Here is a 23717-nt window from a genome sequence, read left to right on the forward strand (position 1 = left end):
CTTCCTACATCAGTCAATCTGACTCTATATGTATATTAATCAGACTGTATAATCATAATGATGGTAATTGTTATGTCTGGGATGTACAGTTATGCATAATGCTTATATGTGTTAATTCTAATTTTGTAAATATCAATGTCATTCAGGCAACATTATAAGTACAAAATGTATGTGATAATTGAAATGTTGATATGATAAAAATTGGCACTACCTACCCTGTACGTCCACAGATGCCTGAGTGTGCAGGTTTGCCATGTGGTACAGGACGAGGCAGCGGAACAGTCTCCACTCCGGCTCTCTTGTGGCCGATCTCTCAGGGGCTGTGTAGAAACTAGAGAACACCTCCTGTGGAGGTCATATTATTATTATTCAAAAAATAATTATTCTAGTATTCATTCAGTACTAAGGACAGGTCTAAACCTTCATACTGTAATTGTGGGCTTTAGTAGTAATCATTCAGCACCAAGGACAGGTCTACACTATCACACCATAGTTGTAGGCTTTAGTAGTAATCATTCAGCACCAAGGACAGGTCTACACTATCACACAATAGTTGTAGGCTTTAGTAGTAATCATTCAGCACCAAGGACAGGTATACACTATCACACCATAGTTGTAGGCTTTAGTAGTCATCATTCAGTACCAAGGACAGGAATACACTATCACACCACAGTTGTAGGCTTTAGTAGTAATCATTCAGCACCAAGGACAGGTCTACACTATCACACTACAGTTGTAGGCTTTAGTAGTAATCATTCAGTGCCAAAGACAGGTCTACACTATCACACTACAGTTGTAGGCTTTAGTAGTAATCATTCAGTGCCAAGGACAGGTCTACACTATCACATCATAGTTGTAGGCTTTAGTAGTAATCATTCAGTGCCAAAGACAGGTCTACACTATCACACTACAGTTGTAGGCTTTAGTAGTAATCATTCAGTGCCAAAGACAGGTCTACACTATCACACATAGTTGTAGGCTTTAGTAGTCATCATTCAGCACCAAGGACAGGTCTACACTATCACATAATAGTTGTGGGCTTTGGTAGTCATCATTCAGTACCAAGGACATGTCTACACTATCACACTATAATTTGTGGGCTTCAGTAATAATCATTCAGTACCAAGGAAGTAGCAGTAGAAAGTCTTTTGCCAACAAAAATTACCTTGTTTTCCTCTGTACTGGGAATGACAGTTGCATAGAAGGGCTGAACTTTTTGATGCTGGATGGGTGCTGAGGCAATGGGCGTGTCGTCGCCCCCTAGCAGTTTGGCTCGTTGCTGCAGGCACTGCTGTATTGCCTCCATCCATTCCTGGCTGCCTGGTGTTTCCTGCTCTGTTTCCGACAGGTCTTCACTGTTGTAAACCATGTTCTGTAATGGAATCAAAAGCTTGGAGGCATATCCAAAGGATTGCTTCTGAACAAAACTTCGTTTTGTTATTAGAAAAAATACCGAAACCTGTGATTAGCCCACTCGATTGTTACACTTTGATTGTTAGACTTGTGATATCCCTTATTATTTGAATGATTATGATATAGATATGTTAGGTTTTATTCGACATTAGGTCTTATTCAACACACTTATTCTATTGTTGTTACTCTCTTTATGTAGTTTGCCATACATTGTACCATGTGCAATTGTCGTGCAATAAAGTTCTTCTATGACCAAAGGTAAAACAAAGTAAAGGTCCCATAGCCCTTTTGAGTCTGTAGGGGCAGTGGGCTGTTAATCCACTGCATCTAATACATGGTACATGTATTGAAGCCCATCCCTCTCCTTCCACCGTGTTTTACCTCTCCATCCGAAATCAGGTACCTATTTTATGACTGGATGGAGGGAGGAAAGTCTTGTAAAGTGCCTTTCCAAAGGACATACATATGTAACGTTACGTGTAGAATCTAAGCAGAAAAGCCAGAAATCAAGCCTGTGACCTCCCAATCTTAGCCGATCAACCATCTAGAGGCAAAAGAAGAAAATGTTGGAAGAGAAAATAGTCTACACCTATGCTTGATGTTCTGCCCTGTCACACAATGATTGAATAGTACAGCACCTAAAATGACATAAACAAGTTACATCAATCTGTTAATTTAGAAGAGAGTCTTACCTGCAGCATGATCTGGTTCCTAACCTTGAGGAGAGACGAGAGTTGATCAGGTTGACAGTGGGTCAGAGAGAAGGATAACAACTCCATCCTGTATTACAAACAAAAAGGATAAAGAAACTTTGTCATGTATAATATAATAATTATTGAGGAATACAATCATCATCAATCAACTACAATATTGACAAAACAAAACACTCTGATTTACAATATTATTTATTTATTTTACCAGTAGATCACACTCAGGTCTGTACAAAAAGAAAACATACAAAGCAATAAAACAGATTAATTTCATAAAATGAATAATGCTAACTTATGTTGAGAACAAGTCCTATTTCAAAGCTGCTGTTAAGTTTGATTGGTTTTTGGTTGTAAGAAAAAATACAAGTAGCACTACATATTATTTAAAAGAATAGAACATCTAGTATCTGGTTACTGTAAATTCAGCAAAGTACATAATGGAGAATAAATCTCTAACTACATGTTACTTTAGGTGTGGAAAGGAGGTGTTCATGGTATTTTAAATTTGCAATAGAAACATTTGTAATAATGTAGTGCAAGAGTATAATCTATACGTTTGCTGCAAGCATTAGACCACTAATAAATAGTTCATGATGTACAGTACCTTGCTCTGTAGTCTGTGAAGTTGTTATCTGTGGCCAGCTGTTGACACACCTGCCAGCCAGGTGCATAACCCAGGGCCTTCAGCTGCAGACACATCCTGCAGGTGTGGGAGTAGTCTGCTTTCTGTGAAATATCATGTCAAACAATGTGGTTAATCCCAAGAAGTGCTAAGCAGAGAAAGCAGTATGTACCATTATAAAGTCCTTGGCATGATTTGGACAGGGATCGAACTCACGACCTACCGAAAACAAGGCGAGCAGTGTACCCACTTGGCCATTGCACTGTTTTTTGAGAAAGAGTAAAGAAGCTAAAACACATCTGATTCACTGTGGACTAGCCCCCTGCTGTAGTGATTGCACAGCTGTGAGGCCAAAGGGGTATGAAACGGAGATGGGCACCGCCATACGCGACTATGCTAATGGTTGCAGGGAGGACTTGAAAACTTCAAACTTTTTTTAAGACTGAACCTGTAACCTGCCTAACCCTGTAACAAGAACAAGTAAAGAAATGGCTAATTTAGTGTGCTAAAGGATAATAAAGCATACCTTGAGTGCAGTCTCTGCTGCCAGAGTAAGAATCTTGCCGGTTCTTTCTTCTTTATTTCTGGCATGAATCATCAGGAGATCTCCTAGTTCCAACAACTAAAAAGAAAGAATGATAAAAATGACAATGATACAAAGTAGAGAGCAAGACAAAACAGGATAACCTAGATAAGATAAGACAAAGGTTAACATTAGATTCTATCGAAAGATGCTGGAGTTCATGAGCATACATGTACATTGTTGTACATGATCATTACATGCATACAAAAATCAAGTGAACCAAGAAGTTTCATAAGTTGCAACATTTGGTATTTATCATAATTATCAGAAAACGAAACCAAGCAAACATACCTTTCCAGACTGCTTGTAAGAGTTATTGTCACTGTCTAGAACTTTTGAGATCAGAGTCAGCTTGTCCTCACATAAACGAACTGTAAGAGGAAAAGGCAACTTTGTCTGCTACACAGTGGTATGCAACTTATAACATTCTAATTTGATTTGTATAACTTTGACATTTCATAGTACAGTACAATCTAAGGCTTCATGACATCTGCAAACTAATACTAACTGGCATAACATTATTATAGTAAAAATTAAGTGTTAACAACTTTTACACAAAAATTTGAAGACCAACATAACTGTAAAACACTGAACCAGAAAAAGTAAGGAAAACAAAATTACTTTGTGAAAAAATGATCAGATCTAATAGAGCCGTATACTACTTCTCATACTACCAAGAAAGCCATCCCAATACCTTGCAGTGGCAATATATCAACATGGAAGTCATCAAGCAGTTGCACAGCCTGCAGCAAGTCCAACTCCTGCTGGATAGTAGTTGGCACATCTTCTATCAGCTGGAAACATTTCCTGAAAAATCCATTCAAGATGTCCTTAATGGCCAATTCACATGGATCAAGTCTATGCATCTTTGCATGCAGAAAATCACTGCCTTTTCAGCTTAATCTGGGTATACTTACTATAGACTTAAACATATTTTTCTAGCTTTTAAAGTGAAAATTGTAAGGTCCTAAACTTACTACTAACAGTAACTGGTATCAGGAACACCATTGAATCTGTATCTGTAGTTAGTAACACTGACCTTGCAAGGTCCAAACTGACATCTGTGGATTTGGAAGCAGAGTTGAAATATTCCTGTCCTGCCTTTAGAACCAGGGCTACGGTCTGCTCATGGGAAACCTGGGGAGGGGTGTGTGTGTGTGATTGGGGTTAGAACTTAAGATAGGGTTCACTGTGCAGCTGATAGCCATAAACATTCTCGTACAAAGAATTTAACATTAAGAAATAAATTTCCGTAAATAATTTCATCAGGTTGGAAGATACTTAGGGTATAGAATTTTCTTCTTACACAACCAGTAAGGTTCTCACCTGCTTACGTCAGAAGCTCTGAGGAAGGTGTCTGATAGACATCGAAACGTAAGCAGGTGAGAACCTTACTGGTTGTGTAAGAAGAAAATTCTATACATTAAGAAATAAAGATAAAGAGAAAGTAATTGCTAAAGTACATGTGTCAGAAATGATGGAAAAGTATTTGGACATATAGAATCTTTCTTCCTCTTATTATTACTGATTTTTTCTTTCTCCTTTCTGTTTTATTTGTGTCCTTTCTATCTCTTTCTTTCTTTTTTTCTTTTCCCTTGTCTTTTACTTTCTTCTCTTAAGAAAGAGACTGCAACATTTTGTATATCCTACCAGAACATGTACTGTATTTGATATATAATTGTTGGTTGGTTGGTTGGTTGGTTGGTTTAAGATGAATTTCATGGTAGGAGGGCAAAGGAAATGTTCACATTTTTTTAAAATTCCCAATTGAAACCAACCATGACAAAGTTTCTGTAATGAAACACAAGAGAGAGCAATTATGTTTGCAATGTGACAATGAAAAAAAAAACCCACAGATATTTCCAGTACCTTAGGAGTGATGGCCTGTGCTGAGGGTGCTGCCACTGTCTGTCTCTCCTCCTCTGCATCACAGATCATGATGTCCTTTGCCAGGATGATGTTGTCTTCACATCCACAGGTCAACAGCGACTCCGCAAGGATCTGATGGACAAGTGTTCATCATACAGCCTGTCAGCTTACTTGTAGTTAGACTCAGATCTTTCCATTGCTAGTGTCACAGTGAACAGCTTGCAACTACCGCTTTCGTTTGCAATATTGTTACACTTACTGTCTACCAATAAATATGGCCGCCATGTCACCACACTCACATAAATGTACAGAATCAGATGTGGATGTGAAGACAACATCACTCACATAAATGTACATAATTTCTGTACATTTATATACATATATACACTGACTTAGGGAATTAATTATATGTGTATCCAACTGTAATTTTTGTAGTAAGTTATCATCTTTGCATAGTAAATACATACATTGTATTTTCAGTTTCAAAACTAGAGGTCGGAGATCTCATGTCTTCGTCAGAGGTACATCGTTCTAGAGAAATTAACATGCGTATTCTTCACTCTTTTTAATAATCAATTTGGTCTAAAGAACAAAAGAATCTCTCTACTATTTTTATGGTACAGAACACCCTGAAACGGTTTGCCGCAGATTATACAGATGCGTCGTCACCCGTGTTAGCCCCCCCCCCCCACGTTATTTGAGTTTGGACTGTTACTGGAAAAAAAACGTTCAAGAAATTCTTACTGTGTTGAAAGTGTCACGACAGCGCCGCAAAATATAATAAGAGAAGATGTTATAAAGGAACGAATCAGAACAGGGTGACTACTGCTGTTTTGTTAATTTGTCTTTATGACAAATAGAAGACTTGTTTCTTGTGTTCTTTGTGTCCTAACATTTGTACTTCTACAGTTAGTATATTCCAAATCTAGTCATCTCGTTTTTCGGCCCTTCGTGTTTTTATTGCGCGCTTGCCTTAAATTTAAGGTAATTAGATTTAAGGTCTCCAGTGGACGTCATCCATAGCAATTACTTGGTGTGGCCGGCCGTAGAAAATAACCTGACATATGTCCAACCTGTCCTCCCCCTGCTGAAGTTATAGTACAATCACTCAATGTAACGTCATTTGATCCCATCCCATTATGGGGTTCCCCGCTATATCCAGCTGTCGGCTGTCTCCAAGCAGATGTAGGTGGGGGATTTCTAAACAAAAAGGTCCTATTACGGGGACATAACGACCTCCACGACTCTCATCTTTGAACTCAATCTTGGAGACCACGACAGTAATATGCCTATCAAATTTCATTAACTTCCATCCACACATACAAAAGTTATCCTGCTCACAAGAAAAATTAACAAAATGCCCCCTGTAGCCACAACGAAACCCCCCACGAAGCTCAGTAACGAACTTAACCTTGGTCCCGACAATAGTAAGCACCACACCAAGAATTATAATCAACATTTAACAAATACTTGAGTTATCTTGCTAACAAGCCACAAACACAAAAGGTGCACTAACGTGACGCACGGACCCCCCACGAAGCCAAAACTTGTACTTGACTTTGGCCTTAACAGCGGTAATCTGCCTGCCAAAAATCATGGACGTCGAATCATGCCTTCCAGAGTTATATCGCAAAATCCGCAGTTCCCCACACTCCGGCGAGACAATTTCATAGTCCTTCTGACGAAGACAACAAGACTATCTGTTACTACGTTTTCCTTATTATCACGTGCTAAGTTGTCAAAAGTATCATCTTTAAAAAATGGTGTCCACTAGTGTTTCAGCTTGTTCAGTTACAGGTACACCAGACATTTGGGTTTATACAAAATGTACTTAAATAATTTCACAGAAACCTATACACAGGCATACCACTGGCTACTAAGGATTGAGGTCTCCCGTACCTCATAACACAGTGAGGAATCCAGGCAATGATAAACCTTCTTCTGCAGGTCCAAAATGTCCCGTAGAACCTCCTGACATTCACCCTTAGTCAGGGACTGCTTCCTAAAACACAAATGGACAAAGGTTTGTTTAGCACTCAGGACAGCAACATGGTTAAGGCAATTGTTGGCTCCTAGGGATGGTAATTTTCTTTGAAAAATTGCATTCAGTACCAGAGAGAAACACTGATAAGCATCAGTAGGGCAGAACTTCAATGCAATTGACCATTTGTACATGTGTATAAAGAATTCAAGACTGTTTTTAGAGATACTCTGTCCTTTGGAATGCCATTCAGCACCGAGGACAGCAGCACTCAATAACACTGAGGACAAAGCTTCACTGAAAAGACTGACTTGTTATCAAGGATTTTAAAAGTTGAAGTAAAGATTGCTAGTATACACTTCTAGGGACACTCTATCCTCTGGATTGCCATTCAGCACCAAGGACAGTGCCATCTGCACAATCAACTTTTCACATTAGTGACAGAACTTGAGAAGTGAAATATAATAATCAGTGTAAAACAAGTACTCATTGACTTCTGCTTCAACTCATTTTACTTATTTTTAGTTATAGAAACCTTTAAAAATATTCATATTTTGGATTGACAACAGTACTGGAAAAGTGCAAGAACATGTGACTTACTTGTTTGTAATCTGCTTTGTCAGTTGAACAAACAGTTTTCTGGCACAGTCTTTGTCATCCTAGGGATTAAAGAAAATCAAGTAATACAAGCAAGATCAAGACTATGTTTTCCTTAAATTTTCTGTAAAAATGAAAAGTCTAATATTGTTGCACAATTTGGAAACAATAATGACATTAGATATACATGATTTACATACTAGTAAGTGTTATGATTTGCTCAATCCATTAACTACAAACTCTAAGGTTTTATTACAGGTTTATATAACAGGTATAAGCTACATATGTACACTATTGCCAGCTGATTAACATAAAGTCTGTAGTACACACCTGTGTATCTCTGATGTTACAGACAGGTTTTAACACTCCATGTTTCTGTAGTACTTCAGCAGCACTGAAATAACAAAAATATTTGTCCCTCAGAAGCTGAGTAAAAGGAAGGTCACATTTAGCTGTTCATATACCACATAACAATACACAGTCAAAAAAGATAATGGCAGAAAACTCTGCACATACATTTGTAGAAAGGACTCATACATTTCTAGCCATAATGCATTCCACAATGTACCAAAGAGAAAGTCTTGCCTAGAGCTGAGGTACATACTGCTTCTACACTAGAGCTTTCTCAGTGAAATTCCCACAGTTTTGATAATTTGATTAGTACTAAAGAGACATACATGTATAATTTACCAACCTGAGATGGGCTTCCAGCTTGTCAACATCATCATGAAGTCCAGCTGTCTTCTCCGTCTCGTTTCTGTGCCAAAGACAAAGGGTCAGAGTAAGATTTGGCTTTTATGATGACCAACAGACAAAATATAAAACATTACTATCTGACTGTGCATGATGAAATAATTCATTTTATTTCTAAAAAGAATTTAAAAAATCATTTCATAATACATTTAATATTGTACCCCCATAATCTTACACGCATGCACGGTTCCCAAAAGAAGAAAAATTATCATGTTGATACTTGCCCCTTGTGAATATTGAAATGCAAGCAAATTAAATGCAGGAAAACTTACAGTCATTCATTTTCCTGATAATATAGCTTTAAACATGGCCATTCAAATGATGTTTAAGCAATTGACTGCTGAACTATTAATAAACTAAATCTAATTTGAGATCTGACTTACCCAAACCCTCTCTGTGGAAGACACTCCAAGATGGCAAATGCATGTGACAGTTGTTTGCTGCTCTCACATGTGTAAATACATTCCAATGCTAGGGACATGAGCTGGTCAACCTCAGGGATAATGGGCACAGCCTCCTAGATAAAAAAAGAAGTTGTTAAGAATTATAGGAAACAGATTCCACTAAACACTACAAATTTAAAATGGATGTTTTTCAGTCACTGAAAGAAAAGCTCAGAGTCCTGTTGTTACTTAAGTTTAGAGAATTGTTTGGACCACATACCTCAGGCCTGGAACTCTGGAAAATCTTTACCACCAGCGACAAGTCATCCTGATAAAACAAAGTACACAAAAACAATACTCAAGACTCTTAAATCAATTGCAATCTATTTGTACATGTATGTCAGGGGATGAAGATTACAGTTGAAGACAACTTAGTTTTTGACTTTAGTTTTATGAACCTTGCATCAAATGTACAAAACTGGTGAGCCAACAAATTATCATTAAAATATTACTTTAAGTTAATATCTTATTTTTGTCTTAAGGCAACTTACTGCATATGCAAACAAACAAACATACATACAAGAAACAAACAAAGCTGCTGTTGACTCACTTTTGCAATCATGACCATGTACTCTTGCAGTAGTTTGGTGCCACTGTTGGGCTTCTTAGCATCACAGCGCTGGAGGAAGGGCAACGCTCGGTGCCGTATGTTCTTCATGTACTCACTCGCACTAGACTGGATAAAAGACAGATATGAAGAATATGTGAAATGAACAAGTTAAGCATTATCTTTTGACAGGAGACCAGTCCTATTTATCATCTATCAGATTGGCAACTCAACAAGACAGGAAAAAAGGAAGGGAATTTCAACCCAGTTTAAGCTCACTGAAGAGCTGATCTCACGTTGGTCATGACAGAGAAGACAGACGCTATGTACAGTATTTACAGGTTCATTGAACCAGGGAAATTCCCCTGGCTCTTTTCAACAAGCACAATGAACAGTGGACCACAGATTAATGTCCCGTCCTAGGGACTGCAACCCTTTCCAGTAGTGTGTATGTTGGGTGAGTGACAACAGCCGGGATTCAAAACTCCTAACCTGTTAATCCAGAGGCAGGGTCGCTAACCACTGGACTATGTACACTACAGTTTCTATTAGTTAGCTGAGGAGAACTTATTTAAATCAGAGAGGTCAGAGGTCACCAACCTGGGCACCACCCAATTTTCTAGTCTCCCAGGTATCTTTTCTATCAACTAAGTATCTTTTTAATCCTTCAACATTTGCACTTCATTTATAAAGCAAGAGATACTTCTAGTGATTGTTAATGTACTGTATCAATATAGTCACAAAATTTTTAGCCAAATTGTGAAATTCTTGCCTTAATGTTTTTATCAAATTTTCCTGGGGAGGGCACCCTCCAGTGTGGCACTCTGACTTCCTCTCACCTCGACATTGTTGTTTTATGGCTTCTATGATCTAGATTACTAATAGTTTAGAGGTTTTAGGCAGAATGAATGTATTTTTGTATGTGTGTTCCCTGCTGGTTTGCATTGTAATGATGTTAGCGAACTCTCTTCATGTGATTTATCTTAATGCTAGAAGTGTTAAATCTGTTAACCAGAGTAGGAACAAATTAGTACAGTTGGCAAACCTGATTCACCTTAATGCTCCAGATCTCATTGCAATTACTGAACTTGGTTGACACCGGATATACACGATCAAGAGGTAATTCCACCTGAATTTGCTACGTATCGAAAGGATCGTCATGATACTCATAATAATAAGTCTGGTGGGGGGATCCTTTTTGCTGTTAGATCTTCTTTATGCAGTAGTCGTAGGCAGGACCTGGAGCCACAGGACGAGATACTTGTATGTGAAATCCATCCTCCAGCCATTGGTAAAATCGCTGTGATTCTATGCTATAGACCACCCTCTGGTAACATGACAGCTTTCACGCACAATCTGGACTTGACTTTGGAGAGTGTGCACAAAGAGTACAGCATGTGTTGTGTTCTTGGGGACTTTAACATGCCACGAGTTGACTGGGATAATTGTGTTGTGACCAATGAGGGCAAGGAGGCCGACTTTTGTAACATGATCAACAACCACTTCTTAAAACAAATCAACCAAGTTCCCTCCAACTCCAGACACAACCTATTAGATCTTGTTTTTACGGACTTCCCAGACAGGTTCTCCACGATCAATGAACTACCCGCCGAGTTTGATACTGATCACACCCTACTTGAGTTCTCTCTCCACTGTCGTGTACAACCCAAACATGGGCTGCCCCGTAAAGTGTTTAACTTCAAGCGAGCTGATTGGAGCGGTCTCAATACTCACCTGGAGTCACTGGATCTATCTGAGGCAGTCACTTGCCACCATGACATTGACTCTGCCTGGGAAGCGTGGTCGTCAGCCCTACAATCGGCTGTCGACATGTTTGTGCCTTGTCGCAAACTCAAGACATCCACATCTCCTCCCTGGATTGACAGTGAAGTTCGTGACTTGCAGAACAGAAAACGGACAGCGTGGAGAAAGGCTAAGCGAACTGACTCCTCCTCACACTGGGCAAAGTTTCGTAAGCTACGGAACAAGCTGAAGAACATGTTGTCGTCCAAGTACAACAAATATCTTGTCAGCCTGTCATCCACCCTTCAGGAGTCGCCTAAGAGATTCTGGGCTTTTGTACGAGCAAAGTCAAAGTCCAGGTCTTTACCGGCTGCCGTTCACCTCAATGATTCTACCGCCCAGTCTGCACCTGATAAGGCTAACCTGTTCAACAAGTACTTTTTCTCCACCTTCACTGCTTCTGACCCTAATGTCATTAAGCCTAATATTGATGTAAAAGTTGTTGATAACTTGTGCAATTTACAGTTAAATGTTGAATCTGTTGAACATGTACTTGCCAATTCGAACACCAACAAGGCAGTAGGCCCAGATAACATATCTGCACATGTACTGAAGAACTGTGCTAAGGCTCTTGCGCCGTCTTTAACTATTTTATTCAATAAGTCGATTTCGCTTGGTCAGGTTCCTAATGAATGGAAGACTGCTAATGTTTCACCTGTACATAAGAAGGGTGACAAGGGGAATGTTGCTAACTATAGACCCATATCCTTGTTGTCTTTGGTTAGCAAAGTAATGGAACGTTGCTTGTATGACACTGTTTTTCCTATAGTACGCGAGTCCATCCACGACTTTCAACATGGATTTATTCCTGGCCGTTCCACCACCACCCAACTCTTAGAAACTTACCATAATGTAGGGGCCATACTAGACAGAGGGGGGCAAGTAGATATGCTATTTCTTGACTTTGCTAAGGCTTTTGATTCCGTCTCCCATACTCTGCTGATTCATAAGCTACAATCATTTGGCTTTGGGGGGAATCTCTTAGCCTGGTTCAGTTCATATCTCACTAACCGTCGTCAGAGGGTGGTGGTTGAAGGTTGCCATTCTCATTGGCTTCCAGTAACATCTGGTGTTCCCCAGGGTTCCATTCTGGGGCCCTTTCTTTTTCTTTTATACATAAACGACTTGCCCTGTACAGTTGAATACTCCTCCGTTGCTCTTTTTGCAGATGACTCCAAATGCTTTCGGGAAATTTGTAACATGAATGATTGTTCCAAGTTGCAGGACGATGTCACAGCCATGTGCAATTGGAGTTTAAAATGGAAGATGTCGTTTCACCCTTCCAAATGCAAGCTGTTACGTTTGACCCGTTCTAAGAGGCCAGTCCTGTATACATATTGTGTTTTTGATTCCATTGTATCGTCTGTTGACAGCATGAATGATTTAGGGGTTATTGTACAGCCAGACTTACAGTGGGACAGCCACATAGTGAAAATGGTTGCCAAGACGAATTCCATGATTGGCTTCATCAAACGGACTGTTGGTTTCAATGCTAACACTGATGTTAAGAAAGCTCTATACACCACACTGGTCAGAAGCATTCTTGACTATTGCTCCCCATTGTGGTCGCCACATTCTCGTAAATTTATGTCTCTAATTGAAGGGGTTCAACGCCGGGCAACCATATTCATTCTGGGCCCTCAGGCTAGTCACCTTACCTACAAGGAAAGGCTAGCAACAACAGGGCTGTTGCCACTTACATGTAGGCGTGAGGTATGCGATATAATGTTATTTGTCAAATCAAGAGCAATCATAGAGAAATATATCACACTTCCCACCAGACCCACGAGGAGTCTTAGGTCGTACATGCTTACACCTGTCAGATCTAAGACGTCAGCGTTCAGTCACTCCTACATTCCCAGACTTGTAACTATCTGGAATAAGTTAGGTTCTGACCTTCGTGGTACTGGTGTGCGAGCCGCTCATCAGTCTGATATCATAGCATTTAAACACAAACTGGCAAAAGTAGCCTACAACAGATTCAACACTCAATACAGTCTTGATCTGCCATGTACCTGGACCACTTCGTGTGGATGTAGCTCTTGTATTGCCTCAAGACCTCACTAGATATCGTTCCGATATGGTCATCTCTTCCATTCATTGTTGTTACCTTGATTATGTTTATATGATATTTTGTGCCCTACTTGTATTATAGATTGTTGACTGTGTAATGTACATTCTTGTTGTTTTTGTATGTGGGAGGGCAACTAGCAAAGGTGCTTCGCACCTGTTTTGCCCTCCCTTTCACTTTGTGAAAAATTTAAATAAACAAATAAACAAATAAACAAATAAATGAGCTGACATCTAAGTTTTCTAAATACGATTTTTAACATTATAGAGTGTCTATAGAGCTTTTTGAGTACCATGATCAGCCATGCTATGACCTCACCTGTGCCATGAGCAGCTGTAGTCTGTCAAGGTCAGAAAGCGTCTGAAACTTCTGAAGGTCGACTACAGAATCCGGTTGGCATTCATACACCAGCATCTCCAGGGTAACCAAGTCATCATGGAGAAGCTGCAAGCCCTGAGGGGAAAAGAGTTATTTTTCTGACTTACAGAGATCAAGTGATTCTCTTTCAGTCTCAATTGACATATGCCAATTGACATGTAGCCCATAATCTGGCCATGGTGGCCTTGAGTATAAACCCTTATCTTGCTCTTGCAGAAAACATCACTAGCAGGCAGGTGCTTGACTGCCATGCTGGTGTCCCTATTTGCACGTCAATTAATCATAGCTCCAGCATTTTGATTTGTGTTTTATTGGCAACGAAAGTGTAGTGAGCTGTAGTGAGTCAGCAGTGCTTATTTGGACAATCCTATGATGCTTGAATTATGATCCACTGAAATGCAAATAGGGACACCAAGATGGTGGCAGTAACAGTGATGAAGTCACATGAAAATGCCCTATAGTTAACTTGTGTCTGCACCAGCACTAGATTTAATTGAGAAAGTTCATCACAAAGAAGGGACAGGGACACTTACCTGGACCTCTCTCTCCATGCCAAGCCTCACTAGCTCCAGTGCATTGTCCACCTGATGAGACAGGGCCTCTATGGCCGTGGCCCTCTCCTGGTACCACTGGGACACCAGGCTCTCCTCAGGCAAGGTCACCCTGGGTGGTGGGTATAAGTTGAATAGTATAACAGAATACAGTCATGTCTATGTTAACTCAATTACTAGTCTTGACTGTGCAGTAACCAGTTCGAATGTTTGAATCTGTTGAAACTCCATTGCATAAATTTGTAGTACAGTATATTCCATAAATAAACCAAACCATGGCCAAAATAACAGTTACAGTAATAATTTCTAATCAATGAATTATTGCTGCAGCAATGCATACAGTAATGTAGTTCTATGAAAACATGTCACCATATTAAATTTCTTCCTTTTACACTTGATACGTAAGTATGCAATCGCATTCACAATTATTGAGTCTGCAGTGCGTAATCAACAGAAAATAAGTATCATCATTGTTTAGACACCTATTAGTAAAAGCAGTACACTTACCTGAACTTTTCCATCTGTGTGTTGTTTTCATACAAAAATGCTCCTGGGTCCACAACCAAAGGTTCCACAGCATTTCTATTTAAAGACAAAGACAGTTAAATGAAGGTTGTACTCACAAACAAAATATAGTACATGTAGCTGTGAGATAATCAAAGACAATTTTCATTGCCTTCACAACTGACCCTCAGAAAATTGCCACTCAATGCAAAATAATACAATAATTCTGAAGTTAGACAACTGTTGAGAAGACAGGCACACTATCATGTTACCTGCATGGTTCCTCCTCACACCAGTCTTTCTCTCGAGGTTTGTTTTCCTTCCACTCTTCCAACATTGTCTGAGTTTCCTCCACACTGTAGAAAAAAACTTTAGCTTTCTTAGCAATCTACATTGTTTATCAAATTATCTCAACACCACAAGGACATATAATATCTCTGTGAGTTTTTTGTGAGTTTCTTGCTTTATTCATTCAGTGTGTGAATTTCTTTGTTTATATATATGGATTTTACCACTGCCACCTTGGCCACTACGGCCAATTTCCTGCTTGATCTGAGCCAGCATCCAACTTGACTTGGTCAATCTGTGGTATCCAACTCCTGCCAATCTAAAACTACTCACCCACATGTACATGTATGGACACACACACAAACAAATCCAAAACAATATCTCCATACCTGGAGATAACAATGATAAGAGAATAATATTGTTCAAAATGTTCATACCTTGCCACTGGCAGAAGGGTTTGATATTCAAAAGGACTTGTAGTCTCTGGAAAGTTGGACAGGATAGCTAGCCTTAAAAGAAGACATTGGCACAAATGAGCATTGATTTGATACAAGAATCCTTTATAAAAAGAAATGGCCAATCATCTGAAATATATTCAACATTATCATGTTGCCACCACCAGAAAGTGGCCCATGAATGTACAACACATATAAACAAATAGCTCTGTTTTGTAATAAGTAATTATTACAAACTAGATACAATATTGTACATGCTGAATAACCATTAAGGATTACATTTAAAAATGATAAATATCTCACCTGTGTGGCATCAGGTCTTCATAATGGTTTGCAAACAGTATTTCTACTGACTGCCATTCGTTTTTCTGTGGGGAGATTTGGAAAAAAAACAAAATGGTCAAAACCTTAGCCCTAGTTTCAATTGATGGATTTACCTATTTTATCTTCATATAAAAAGAACCTAAAAAAAGCCATATATAGGACTAGTACTGTTTTTCCCATCACATAAGTTGTTTGGTTCACAATCAAATCTTGACTGTAATTTGTAAAAAACTGTCTGGTACAAGTACCAACCATTCAATAGTAATATCATTCAGTAGTTGACATCATGATTCATGTACCTGCAATGGCATCATTATTCCATGATTACTTTATACTCTTGCACAATAAAATGATACATGAGCACAAACAAAAGCTACATGTACATTTAACAATCATAATGTGACATATTGTCCACTATAGTACACATTCATGCCAAATTTCAGTCCTAACCCTAACCCTTCCTCCAGTGCAGGATACAAACAGTGCTCACCCTGGCCATTTCCAGTGCTAACTCCACGATGTTCTGTTGGCGGAACACACTGAAGTACTGACTGTTGTACCTCTCCGCTGCCTGCTCACCTCCACCCAGAATTTCCTGGTAAAAATTACATGTACTCAGTAATGCCCAATTTTTTACAGTGGTACTTTTATGTTGAACTTTGTGGTTTTTGCAGACAACTCTGTAACCGGAAAGATATAATTTGCCGACTTTCTTTTTTCTGCACCTACCGCCACCATGAACATACATGTATAGTTACGCAAACATCCATTTTTCTCAAACTGCGAACTTTTGTTAACGAGAACATAAAGTGAATTACAGTATTCAGATTTTTTACATCCACACAAAGCAACCTATGAATCTTTGCAAAAATGCAGGTATAACCTTCTCCCTGCAGCCTATTTAGATAACCAATACCAATTTGCTGCCAAATTGTTACCATAAGTTAGTAGGATGAAGGTTAAGCTTAAAATCTAACAAATTTAAGATTTTTTCCAACAGTTGAGGAAAGACGATAAACTTGAAAGTTCTTACCTCATATGTGTAGAGACGGTCTAGGTACACCAGGATTTTTTGTCTCACCCGGCATAAGTCACTCTGCTCATAGTTCAGCCTGAAAGAAGGTGTACTATGTCATTAATTTTAATATCAACAAGGATCTTCAGGTGCATTGAAAGTGATTGTCATACATGTATTTCTGAAAATAATTCCATCAGATTAGTAGAACAAAGGATATTGGCTTTTTCTTATACACAATAAGAGATTCGTCATCCACAACATCCGCGACATTTTTCATAATTTAACTGAAGCAAAATGGATACCAGGTTAATAGTGACTGTGCATATTGTCAGCCCCATGTACTATAACATTACATACATCTTAGACACACAGTATCTGTTACACAGTGTTTTTGAACACCTACTTGCTGAAGTCCACCTTCTCCAGCATGGCTTCCTTCTGGGCCTGTTCTTCAGAATCACTCTGGTCAGCGTTCTCCAGACTACCCCACGCTTCTGTCTCATCTTCTGTTTTCCTGTCAGAACAAAAAAAAGAACTTAACTTCTAATACCTTAGGACAGGGCTTAGGTGCATATGAACCCAGTATTCTGAGCCCTGCTTAGAAGAATGAGAAATATAACAAAATATGTCTAATGATCATAGTGAATCTGGGTGGCAATGTAGTACAATGTAGTTCTATTAGTACCTAGTAGTGTCAAATCGTTTGTGTGCACAATAACACAAATTAACTCATCGTTCTGACAGCCATATAAGTGTGGACTGTCACTCACAAAAGTTGCGTAGTACCTACAAGTTACATTCTGGTAGGAAAGAACAAGACAAGGCTTGAAGGATGTCCTTTTGAAGGACATATCGCCTAAAACATGCAAAAAAACATGTAAGAAGCACAATTAATTTTTGTATCGATGCAAGTGCTGATTGACATATTACGTACTTTGTGCCCTCCGTTCCATCCAGTGTAAGTAGAGTGTTGACGTCTGACCGGCTGAGTCCGTACTCTAACAGTTCCCTGGCAGCGTCTATATCCTCAGGCACACGCTCCAGACATTCATGCAGAACCCATCTCCTCTTCTGGATCTTAGTCTGCAGTTGGAAACGGTAGATAGACTTACTGTACATTCATTAAAGTTCACAGCATGAGAATAATCTAATTTTGCAGTAGGGGAATTTACATTGTGAATATTTCTTTTCTGACATTAGTTTTAATAATAAGCTCAGCTTGCATGCATAAGTGTATTATAAATCAGTATGTATTCCCTAGGCTAACTGAAAAGAATACGTTATAACATGATGTAATTCACAGTAGAATACAGGACCATATGAATCTATCATTTGTATGCACAAACATGGGAATAAATCCAAACCAATATAGGAAACAGTACAAATTCTTCATTTCTTAGACCTACTACAGTAACTATTGTTTACTTTTGGCCAAGAAAACATGCATGGATACTCTATTGTATTGTACTAACTTGATACACAATGGATAGCATGTATCAAAACTAGACATTTACAGTTTAGCAAAAAAGACAACACAAGAAAACACACACCAGGTAGTCTTGTATACTGGATATGGAAACCGGGTGTTTGTGCCACTGTTTCTGATACACCAGATCACTGTCCAGTCCATACGCTTTGGCCAGGCTTAGAGCTTCTCCATACTCCTCATTCTCAAGCTGGAAATAATAGTAATGAATCAATTTAAAAATGGAAATATGGTCTAGTACAGGTACATTGTATATAGTATAATATCAAGATAATTTGGTAGCTACTGTAAGTTCTTTCAAATTTGTGTGGACTTAATTTTGCTATGATAATAATCATAGATTTCACATTTGGATCTGTAGCTGTAGCTGTAGGTGAATGTTGTTGACTCGAAATATGATGATGCAAAATCAAATCCTGTAATTAATTGATTTAATTTAAAGAAGTTCACACTGACCTTTCGTTCAAAAAGCTCTTCAGGTGTTGTCGACCGTAGACTCATCAAACAGTAGCTAAAGTGTACAGCTCTACAGGAACAACAGAGGATTAGGCTTAAAACATACATGTAACATTCAAGGCAAAGGGACAGGATGGCAGAAAACAATACAGTGAGGATCTGTGAAGAAGTTGCTGTATATGTTTACTAAGTTTTTAGTGCAACAATCTGTCCAGTTTTTATTACTTTCTGTCATTTTTCTTTTCAATTTCTTTAATATTTTTAACTCCCAGTGCTGAATTTCACAAACCTTGGTTTCTTCCTTGGAAGAGAAATTCTGCCACCTTTAGCCAATCCGATGACAACCTGAAACAAAACCAAGCAGACAACTTAAAACATCTCCTTCTCAATAGTTACACAGTAGTCTCTGTTATTTAAACACCATGACAAGTTGATTAGGTTGAAAGCTGTAGTTGACTACACTGAATGGCAACAAGTAGCTATATGAGAAGACATTAGACAGAATGACCAAAGGTTATCTGGCAACTATCTCTACTATTATCATCATTAAGGGACTGCTGCCATGTTACCTGTTTGACAATCTGTGCTGCCTGCATGATTCTGGACATGTCTTCATCATCATCATCATCATCATCTGCCCCCTCCCCTCCACTACGCTCTGGCTTCTTCTCTGTCCTCTCAACCTATAGCATAATCAGAAAAAAATTCTTGACAAAAATATTTTCTAGTCTTGTTCAGTTTTTTTCAATGAATCTTGAGCCTTGAAAATGTCCCTAATTTTCCAAGAACATCTATAAGCAGTGTAAGCAATGTTAAAGATATCTTCAAGTTGACAAAAATACGTTAAGTTTCTTTCAATGAATGAAATTGCATTGGATGCCTTCAAATTAAAGAACAGTTAAGTTACTCATTCCACTCCAAGTCTAAATTGTTTAGAACAAGCAGCAATTCAATTGCAATAAAACAAATTTAATTCAGAATCTGGACTCCAGGCCAATGACTCCAGAATACCCAATTAAGTTTATACTTTTATGGAGTACATGGCAGAGGGTGACAAATATGCAGAATGTTTTAATTGGTACCTAGGGAGTATTCCAATTATCAATGATTATGTATACATGTACATATTATAATAGACAGATAAGATGACCTCTAGTGCCAGGAACTCTCCGTCCACAGCTGCAGACACCTGTGGTCCCGGCTCAAACCACTCCGGTGACTCTCCCAGCAGGTTGTCCAGGGACTCCGTGGAGGAGACGGTGATAGCCCCTGACTGACGTGCCATGATCAAAGCCTCGTCAGACCACCAGTTAACATCCACCAGGGGGAAGGATGAACTCACACCTGCAGGGGCGAAATTACAGCTTTTGTACATCCTCGTCCCAGGATGTTGGCAGAACATACTGCGCCTGCACAAAACCCTGATTTTTCACGGTTTTCATTGGATGTTTGGTCAACGTTGCATCGGAATTTTGCCTGGTGCAGACAATATCTTTTCCAACATAACATTTGGAAACTACAGACGGGATGTTAACCTTATATGCACGAAGACAGAATTTTGAACATTAACCTTAAACGGAAATCAAACACTATCCAGAAGTAAACTGTCTTGATAGCTAAATACAACACGTGTAGATAGACAAGTACATTTAATGTGTAACAAAATTGCAATTTTGCATTCTTTGAAATGAAATCCCCATGGATAGGTAGAGATTAACCTTCCCCCTGCTGATTGTGCCCAGAATGAATACAGCCAAATGCCTACGTCAGCATGAAGAAGGTTAAATATAATCTGTACCTTTATTTCTCCTAGCCAAGGCTCCCCCGAGGTTAGGGTTGACCAGGTCACAGCCAGGCTGCTGCTCCAGGTGCCAGCACTTGTGCATGCGGAGGGACGGCAGCTGCCACAGACACAGCTGTCCTGACAGGTGCACTGTGACCAGCAGCTGTCCATCAGGTGACAGGTGCATCTGCACAACTCCATCCTAAGTTCACCAAATAATAAAGGTGAAATAAATATCATCCTAAAGTAATCTTTTGCATGCTTAGTACCACAATATAAATCAGAGAGATGAAAGAATGCTTCACAATAACATACAACTGTACAGGCACCAAGGCAACTTGTTAAAAACATCATTAAACTATCAACATGATAAATGTATCAGATTTCTAAATAGATATTCAATTTCCAATTAAGTGACAGAGAAAGACAGTATGTATGTACAGTAAAGGTCTTCAATCATTAATCTCTGGCTAACTATAATTTTTTTTATTCCATACTGTTATTAAAGTTAACGTACATTGATTTTCTACTATCCATAGAATGATACAAAATACTCCAGATGTCCAATGGGCATTACACCAAACATTGCAATGGAATGTTTTTTAAACACCACAATTGTTACCTCTATTCTCCAAGGGAAAATTAGAAAGAAAACCTTGCTCTACCTGTGGACCTTTCTTGAAGAGGCCAACCACTTTCAAGTGAGTCAACGATGCCAGACTTCTTGTCTTTTCCTGGAGGGTTGAACAAGTACCAAAAATAAAATACTGAATCAGATGTAAACAACATGTAAAATCACAACATCCCTGAACATTACATAAAGGGCACAGAATGACAAGATTTTTTTTTTATGTGGGCAAAACAGAAAAGACAGTCAGAAGGAAAGACAAACAACAAAGAATAACCTTCTGTCCCTCTGCTGTCCATGCCTCTGCCCTGGCGTAGTACGGGTACCCAGACAGCAGTCTCCAGCTGGTCAGTCCTGCTGTCTCAGCACTGCTGTCCTCATCAGGGGAGACGGACACACCTACAGGAGCATACACATGACACTTAGATTTACCCTCCAGTTTTAGTTAGGAAAAAGAAACCAGCAGTCATCCACTATTGAGGTCTAGCACAATGCTTTTTCTATTGGTTAATAGACTGCTGCAATGCAACTTTGCTGTGGCTTGCATTTTCAGCAAAGCACTAACTACTCTTATCAATAAGTATGTTCTTTAGTGTTCAAATGCGACTGAAATCCTCTTCTCAAGGACAAATTCAACATGTAACCAGTATGTGCCTGACACGTGGATCGAACCTACGTCCTAGATCTGAGGATTTTGATCCATATGGAGAATGCCCAGTTTACATTATTAGTAATAATGTAAACTGGGCATTCTCCATATGGATCAAAATCCTATATTACAATCAATATTACTTTGAGCTAATTATACAGGCAAACACTATTATCACATTGCAGTTCAGAAGAAAGTTCTAACACAAGAAGATTGTTACCAGTGAAGTTAGCGCTGCCCCCTAGCAGCAGCAGGCTGTGCTGCGGGTGGTACAGGATGTCTCCTGCCCAGCCTCCATACGCCTCCACTAGGTAGTGGCTGTGCAGCTCCTGGTAACCCTTGGTGTTACTGCAAGGAAGAAATAACAATTTTCCTACATCTGTCTTTCTGTTGAGGAAACAATAGGATTTATGTCAAAAGAAATAATATCCTAGAAAATATCCCACCTGACAAGATAACTGGTCAGTTTCCCCCGATAGTTCATCACAAGCAGCTCATATGACCTGTAAATGTAAAAATGAGCTCAGTTACCAAAAACAATGTACATATTCACACTAAGGGGTTCTTCAGGCCTGGGGGTACAGGGGTACTAGGCTCTCTAACATACTTTTGGCATGCACCTTGATACTACAAGGACCAATTCTACCAAAACTGGAAAGTTCAGATTAACCGCTACACTTCACCAGGCTAGGCCAAAGTCTGTTTAGCACTCATTAGGTCTGTCAATACAACTTTGATCAGAAGGCCTTTAATAGAATGACAAATTCTCACCAAAAATGTTCAGGTACAGTGTAAATCAAAAGGCTGAACATATACATGATACCCTTACATGTATCTAATACCCAATTCAATCACTTATATTCTTCTCGAGATAAAAAAAACACTGAATACATACAGAAAGCATATTGCTAACTATGCAGTTGTCAATGCATACAATATGTCAACATTGACCACTAACTACAAGCTTTATTCACAAACTAGTTTTGTACGTGACTGATTTTGTGTTTTTGTCCTTTTAAAAATATCTGTCACACATAAAACTGACTCAAAGGTAAGTAGAACTTCCATTGGATCCCATTGCATCCTGGGAGACATGGGGCACTATGGGTAGTGCAGGGGTCAAAAGTCTTACCAAGAGGGGTCGTCCTTAGCAGGAAGGAAGGCCATGCCTGATACAGCTGTTCTCAGGTCTGTTGGTCCGTTCGGTGTAGTTCTCTCCTAGAATCACACAAAGTTATCTATCAGTATACACCAAGTATAACAAGGTACCAAGAACGTCATATTTAAATTACCTCACTGTACAAAAAATCTTAAAATTAAGGGAGATAGAAAGGAATAGGACAACCAACAAGAATTGTATCATATAGATTTTATTGTTTATCCACCTAATAGTTGAACAAACGCCAAACACCAAAATTGTACAACAACTTAAAAACAGCAATATGCAATGAATTATGGTAACATTATTCATGTAATATACCGGTACAAGCATCTCATTCAGTTCATGTAGCTTATAACTTCCAACCTTTATATAACAAATTTTGTCTAGGTATGACTTGGGGCACAAAATAAACTTTCCTTCAATAACATGATGAAGTAAACACATACATACATGTAACTTGCCTACATGAGCACAAGGACTTGTATCCACTGCCTTCTGTATATAGTAAAAATATGTACTTGTACATGTGTGACAGAATTTTCTCTTTCATTATGCAAATCATGTCTTGATTCGCACATTTAAGCTCCTAATGTGATTTGCATACCTGAGGAATGTGTTTGCATACTTCATTTTAATTAATGTT

General features: G+C 38.9%; 1 protein-coding gene across 1 annotated transcript in view; it reads right to left on the bottom strand.

Annotated features, from left to right (window-relative positions):
* LOC109465984 (neuroblastoma-amplified sequence-like) overlaps positions 1 to 23717 on the bottom strand; it is a 39002-nt gene that overhangs the window by 12063 nt on the left and 3222 nt on the right. The window contains exons 8-43 of the mRNA XM_019763492.1: positions 23045 to 23130; positions 22359 to 22415; positions 22133 to 22260; positions 21541 to 21662; positions 21301 to 21369; positions 20651 to 20837; positions 20003 to 20196; positions 19422 to 19535; positions 19142 to 19197; positions 18853 to 18922; positions 18461 to 18586; positions 17845 to 17993; positions 17314 to 17424; positions 16926 to 17004; positions 16383 to 16487; positions 15872 to 15936; positions 15551 to 15622; positions 15098 to 15181; positions 14829 to 14903; positions 14304 to 14433; positions 13711 to 13845; positions 9522 to 9647; positions 9192 to 9239; positions 8912 to 9045; positions 8470 to 8532; positions 8106 to 8169; positions 7779 to 7837; positions 7097 to 7199; positions 4368 to 4465; positions 4023 to 4135; positions 3620 to 3699; positions 3272 to 3367; positions 2728 to 2849; positions 2106 to 2193; positions 1166 to 1372; positions 216 to 345 (exon numbers count right to left, since the gene is read on the bottom strand). Of these exons, the coding sequence (XP_019619051.1) occupies positions 216 to 345; positions 1166 to 1372; positions 2106 to 2193; positions 2728 to 2849; positions 3272 to 3367; positions 3620 to 3699; positions 4023 to 4135; positions 4368 to 4465; positions 7097 to 7199; positions 7779 to 7837; positions 8106 to 8169; positions 8470 to 8532; positions 8912 to 9045; positions 9192 to 9239; positions 9522 to 9647; positions 13711 to 13845; positions 14304 to 14433; positions 14829 to 14903; positions 15098 to 15181; positions 15551 to 15622; positions 15872 to 15936; positions 16383 to 16487; positions 16926 to 17004; positions 17314 to 17424; positions 17845 to 17993; positions 18461 to 18586; positions 18853 to 18922; positions 19142 to 19197; positions 19422 to 19535; positions 20003 to 20196; positions 20651 to 20837; positions 21301 to 21369; positions 21541 to 21662; positions 22133 to 22260; positions 22359 to 22415; positions 23045 to 23130 (3745 nt within the window). The remainder of the gene's footprint in view (positions 1 to 215; positions 346 to 1165; positions 1373 to 2105; positions 2194 to 2727; positions 2850 to 3271; positions 3368 to 3619; positions 3700 to 4022; positions 4136 to 4367; positions 4466 to 7096; positions 7200 to 7778; positions 7838 to 8105; positions 8170 to 8469; positions 8533 to 8911; positions 9046 to 9191; positions 9240 to 9521; positions 9648 to 13710; positions 13846 to 14303; positions 14434 to 14828; positions 14904 to 15097; positions 15182 to 15550; positions 15623 to 15871; positions 15937 to 16382; positions 16488 to 16925; positions 17005 to 17313; positions 17425 to 17844; positions 17994 to 18460; positions 18587 to 18852; positions 18923 to 19141; positions 19198 to 19421; positions 19536 to 20002; positions 20197 to 20650; positions 20838 to 21300; positions 21370 to 21540; positions 21663 to 22132; positions 22261 to 22358; positions 22416 to 23044; positions 23131 to 23717) is intronic.

This window comes from Branchiostoma belcheri, unplaced genomic scaffold (assembly GCF_001625305.1).
Source record: "Branchiostoma belcheri isolate BF01 breed outbred unplaced genomic scaffold, Haploidv18h27 scaffold16, whole genome shotgun sequence".
Lineage (NCBI taxonomy): Eukaryota > Metazoa > Chordata > Leptocardii > Amphioxiformes > Branchiostomatidae > Branchiostoma > Branchiostoma belcheri.